This window comes from Protopterus annectens, chromosome 1.part1 (assembly GCF_019279795.1).
Source record: "Protopterus annectens isolate FY-2018-M chromosome 1.part1, PAN1.0, whole genome shotgun sequence".
Taxonomy (NCBI): domain Eukaryota; kingdom Metazoa; phylum Chordata; order Ceratodontiformes; family Protopteridae; genus Protopterus; species Protopterus annectens.
Genome location: NC_056726.1, coordinates 219462566 through 219468705, shown reverse-complemented (window position 1 = coordinate 219468705; position 6140 = coordinate 219462566). Strand labels below are relative to the sequence as shown.

Here is a 6140-nt window from a genome sequence, read left to right as displayed (position 1 = left end):
TGGTGTAAGCCATATACACTCTGGCTAGGCTTATAAATGCCTTAGGGCAGATAGTCTAGTACGAACCTATGAACCTTTTAAGAGAACTATTTTACATCAAAATGATTAAAAAATAAATAAATAAATAAATATGTATATATATATATACATATATATATCATCTTCTTTCAGCTTTTTCCCGGTTAGGACTTGCCACAGCTGATCTTCTGTCCGCTCATGATTGGCAGTGGAGTTTTACGGTGTCGAGTTGCCAGCCTTCCACAGACACACACATACACACTCACACCTAGGGCCAATTTAGAGCGTCCAATCCACCTACTACACATCTTTGGGATGTGGGAGGAAACCCACGTGACCACAGGGAGGACATGCAGACTCCGCACAGAAGGCACCCCCGCTGAGAATCGAACCACATAAATATATATCTATATATATATATATATATATACAAACTAAAAAAAAAAATACAAAACAATTTAACAGATAGCCCAGCCCTCCAGGGTGTGTGTGTGTGTGTGTGTGTGTGTGTGTGTGTGTGCGCGCGCGCATCAGAGAAAGTGTATGTAGACAGTAAATACTTAACCAAACATATTTTGCATGTAATCTACTTCTTCCAACAACAGTTAATGTACTACAGCAAGTATGACACATTAAGAGAACTATTTTACATCAAAATTATTAAAAAAAAAAAAAAAAAATATATATATATATATATATATATATATATATATATATATATATATATAGATATAAAAACTAAAAATAACATATATATAGAAAACAATTTAACAGATAGCCCATTTTCTAAGTGCAATAATGCCCTCCAGGGTGTGTGTGTGTTTTACTGAGGAAATAACACCCTTCCAGGGATGAAAAGGCCCTCCGACTGTGCATTCAGGCCCCAGAACACCCCTGGGTGGGTGTCACTTCCACAACAACACACACCCTGTTGGGCATTATTGCTTCCTTAGAAATCAACTATGTCAGTAGACACAGAAAAAGGAATAAACTAATGGCAATAACACTAGAAACAGAAAAAGGAATAAACTAATAGCAAAGGGCAAAATTATGAATCTGGTAGACTTTTTTGAGGGGGTCACTAAAGCATTGGATGATGGTGCACACAACTTACCTCATCCTGGCCAAGGCCTTTGATACAATACCCTACTCAGGCATTATAGACAAGTTCACTAATTTAGGTATAAACCCTTTTATCGCCCACTGGATAGCCAACTGGCTCACTGATAGGACCCAGGAGGTCAAAATAGGTGAGGCCACCTCCATCAAGAGGCCAGTCACTAGCAGAGTCCCCTAGGGCTCTGTATTGGGCCCGCTCCTTTTTGGCATCTATTTCTCTGAAATGGAAGCAAATGCTGAAGGTTTATGGCTGACTAAGTTTGCAAATGATTGCAAGCTGGGGTTTCATTGACTCCCTTGCAGACACTAGCATTCTTCAAAAAGGTCTACCTCTGACTAACAAATGGTGCCAAAGCCATTGGCTTAAACTAAGTGATAAGAAATGCATAATTGTACCCTTTGGGAAGTCAATCATCCTTGGTAATTATCATGTTGACAATATGTCACTAAGAGTTGACCCAGTGATCAGCGATTCGGGTATGCACATAGGCAGTAACCTTACCTTGGACTACCATGTGGCCACAGTGGTGAGGAAATATTTTTATGTTGTGCAACTCAGAAGTAATGGCATGGCATCTAGGTTCAAAGAGGTCATTATCTCACTGTGCTCTGCCCTTATCAGACCAATCACAGAGTGCAATTCTCCCTTTGGTACATACTTGACCAGGTATATGCAGCAGCTAGAGCAACCTCAGATGTTCCTTACAAAATGAATATAAGGCATAACAAACCTGTCTTATGCAGAGTGCCTTAAATCCTTTTGCCTCTACTCAGTCTCCAAGAGATTGCCAACAGGTGATCTATGCCTGGCTTAAAATGCAGTTGCAAACCCCACACTTATGACTCTCCTATATACTCGTAAGTCAAACAGTAGCAGAAATACAAGGTCTAGGGATCTGAATTTTATCTGTGACTTAAACAGAACATGCTGGAGAGACAGATATGTGTCCCAGACACTGCACCTCCACCCCCATGGAAAAGGCTTCCCATCTATGTGAAGCTGAGTTCATTACCCAGTTTTAGTGTAATCTAGACCAGTGTATGGGGAACAGGAATTTTACACCAGACCTGGCATCCATGTCCTTAATGGACAGAGGTAGCTTATAAATAACTGGCTCTCAATGTCCTATTCAGAAACAGGACATAATTATTCTTTCAAAAAAACCTGGCTAGGCTTAGAAAGCCCTCTGGGTTGTTAGCCAAGTAAGAATCTGCAAATCTATTAAAAAATGTGTATTACTACTTAAGTTAAGCCTGGAAATTTTGCATTTTCTTAAGCACAGATGTAGACATTAGACAAAAGTTATCAAATGAGAAAAATATAACAATAAGTGCTTTGTGGTGGAATGATTCCAAAGTACTCTTTTATTTTGAAAACCTTGAATTTCTAAGCTTATTCTTAACAAGAGGCAGAGACTTGTTATGATATGGCTAACTCAAAAGACAGTGCAGAATTTATTAAAGAAAATAAATAAGACAATGGAATATTAAATAGATCATAATTTCATAAGTCAGAAGGTGCAAGTAATGGCAGATGATATTTCTGTAAGTCAGAGACATTAACAACTGCATTGGAAATGGGTTTTTAAATTATAAACTGTATATTAGAAATTGTACAGTATTCACTGAAATGATAAAACTATGACTTATGATATGCATTTTATGACAACAGATGATGCCTTTTTGTAGTATAATGGCTCTGATGAGTTCATATTTGTCACTGTAAAATTCTTTTAATTGTCATAGTTGTTACTGGTGGGAAAATATCTATTATGTCCCCAAACTAGAGCATCTGCAGCAGTTTTTCAATTAAGCATCAGTTTATGTGGTTCCTGCAGTGTTTCCCATAAAAACAGTGTTGATAGGAGGTAAAGAGGACACCATGTCATTAACTTCATTAGACGGCCTGCGAAGATCCATACTTTGCAGAGAACTATATTGGTTTGATGCCCCATACATGCACTGCGATGAAGATCCAGAAATGACTGCTGGCATATTTGAACCTGCAAAGTATGCAAATATAAAGAAACTGTTAATTATTATACTTGTACAAATTAGAAAGATGAAAATATAAATCTCTTTATATTCCTAAACAGCATAATGGATAATAATTAAGAACAAACAACAAAGCCTGCATAAAATTTATTGAAAGTTATAAAATCTTAAGTAAGTTATACAATTAGGATGTTTAATACAACATTTTTCTTGACAGATAAATACATGAAAAAAATTAGTGAAACAAATCTGATTAATGGTACACTGAGATCTCCAAGAGAAAAGGAAAGCACATGCTCCATCTACTTATTTTTACTTATTTTACTTATTTTTTACTTATTTTACTTATTTTTCTTCTATTTTTCTTCTATCATTTGGACTCATAAGTTCTAAAGTCTGCTTTCAGAGGTGGCCTGTGGTCACATTTATATTGACTACAGGATATATGGCTATCACACTGGGAAAGTTCCTCTAGTTTATCCATTCCAACAGTGAAAGGAAACATTTAGGGATTGTGAATGCAGTGTTTGATGAAGCAAACTGCATGAGAGGGTGTAAACCTGCAGGTTTAACATTGATACAATAGCAGACTGTGATGGAAGACTCTTGAGGACAGTAAAGAGTATCAAACTGAAGCTGGTACTGGAGAAATAATATGCTTTCACTATTTTGGTGTTGCCAGAATCTTCTGGCATGTCTAGCTGGCATGTTTCTGCAGCTGGAGAGATAGGAACAGACCTAGAGTATGTGGCACATCAGCCACACACTGAAAAAGGAGCTTCTCCAACAAAGCGTGCACTGCTCAGATGAAGAGTGAACATCTCCAAAGACCTAATGCTACTCATTTACAATAAAAGGGCAGGAAAGACATTTTCCAGTCCATTACAAAGTCAGTCAGACCCTTTGCTTTTTAGCTACTTTATTCTGAAAAAAAAACAATAAAATATTAATTCACATTTTAGGGAAGCAGCATGTAAAAAGAAGTTATGTACTCATCATAACGTTCCATGTTTGTTGTCCATCTTGCCATTCATTCTTACTTGGATGGGTTTGGAGCTGATCCTCAACTCTGACTCGGCCAAATACACCATCTGGAAGTCTCAAACTTGGCTCAGGGCAAGGCAGGTATCCCATGATGCAGTGGTGCAACTCTCCAGATCTTGTTTGCTGCTAACGGTAATAAGGACTAATATAATGGTATGACACCAGGTCAAGGAGAAAAAACAAAAAGAGTCAAAGAAGGTCATACATAACAGGAAAGGTCACCACCAGATCCTCGGAGTCCTTGGATGGGGGAAGGTGGGGGAGGACCATAAAAATGAATGGGGAGATGGACAACAAACATGGAATGTTATGGTGAGTATATAACTTATGTTATGTTGTGCTATCTCACCTTCATTCTAACTTGGATGGGACAGTGTCCCTGGCATCTTTTTCCCAGGTGGCTCATGTGAGTACACCTTTGAGCACTGTGGAACCAAAGGAGGCCCTGTCACTGGAGGCCAAATCAACTTTGTAACGAGTGATAAATGTGTGATGCTTAGCCCACGTAGCGGCAGCACAAACACTGTCTATAGACATTCTGGTCTGGAAAGCAAAGGATGTTGCTAATGCTCTGGTTGAGTGACCTATAATTCTGAATGGTAAATTTTTATTACTGGAGCTGTATATAAAGGTGATACAACTTGAAAGCCAATTTGAAAGGGTGACTTTAGACACTGGCATACCCTTTTTTGCCTCAGAGAAAGAGATGAATAATTGGTCAGATTTCCTGAAATCTTTAGTTCTATGTAAATAGAATCTGCGCTGTCTATGCACGTCCAATTGGTGGAGTTTATACTCTGCCTTGTTGCGATGATTAGGAAAAAACACTGGAAGCTCAATAGATTGGTTTATATTGGTTTGAGAGCAAACCTTAGGTATAAAGGATGGATTTGTTTGTAGCGATATCCTATCCTTATGGAAAATCAGATACAGTGGTCTGATTGATAGTGCTTGACTCTGATAATCTTCTAGCAGATGTTACAGCAACTACAAGGATGGTCTTCCAGAAAATAAATTTGAGGTCACAAGATGAAGAGGGCTCAAATGGTGGCCATGTCACTTGAGAAAGGACAAAATTTAAATCCCAAGGAAAGAGTGGTTCTTTAAAAGGAGGTCTCAATAAGGATGTGCCTTTTAAAAATTTTTACACAACCTGTGTGACATTAGGTTAGGAGTATGCTCACCAATGTGTAAATTCGAGACTGCAGCCAGCTGAACTCTAATAGTCATTGCAGCCGAGCCTTGCTGATAGAGTTCTGCAAGAATTTCTAAAATGGATTGAATTGGAGCAGAAAATAGGTCAATGTTTCTAGTTTGCGGCCAGTGAGAGAACCTCTTCCATTTGCTAGTATATAGTTTTCTAGTAGAATCTTTATGAGGGGATATCAATATGTGTTTGGCTGCTGGAGTGAAATTTTGAAGCCTGACTAAGATGAGAAGTGGAGCAGCCATGCTGTCAAGTTGAGGGTGTGGAGAGAAGGATGAAGTGTTCCTGACATGTGTGTCAGAAGGTCTGGAACAGGGTCCAGAACCCATGGCTTCTCCTGCAGATGAGACCAGAGGAAGGGGAACCAAATCTGATGAAGCCAATATGGGGCAATGAGAATCAACCTGCTTCCCAAGGATTTTGCTTTCTGGATGACTTTGGGTATGAGGGGAAATGGGGGAAATGCATAAAGAAGTCCTGAGGGCCAATCGTGAACAGGTGCATCTCTTGGTGTCTCCCCCCCGGAGGGGGAATTAGGGCAAATTAGCTGTTGCATTTTGTATTCACAGGAGTGGCAAAAAGATCGCAGCAAGGCTGGCCTCATTTCTGGAAAATCTCTTCCCCTATATTCTGGTTTAGAGACCACTTGTGAGGCATTAATATTGCCCTGCTGAGCTTGTCCGCTATCACGTTGGATTTCCCCGGGATGTGCACTGCTACTAGAAAGCAATGGGAAGATATTGCCCATTGCCAAACT

The 6140-nt window shown here is 39.1% G+C and overlaps 1 protein-coding gene across 1 annotated transcript in view; it reads right to left on the bottom strand.

Moving 5' to 3' along the window:
• Window positions 1-2489: 2489 nt before the first annotated feature.
• The window catches only part of RFX6 (regulatory factor X6), a 707859-nt gene continuing 704208 nt past the window's right edge, over window positions 2490-6140 (bottom strand). The window contains exon 12 of the mRNA XM_044074222.1: window positions 2490-3140. Within this exon, the coding sequence (XP_043930157.1) occupies window positions 2959-3140 (182 nt within the window). The 3' untranslated portion in view covers window positions 2490-2958. The remainder of the gene's footprint in view (window positions 3141-6140) is intronic.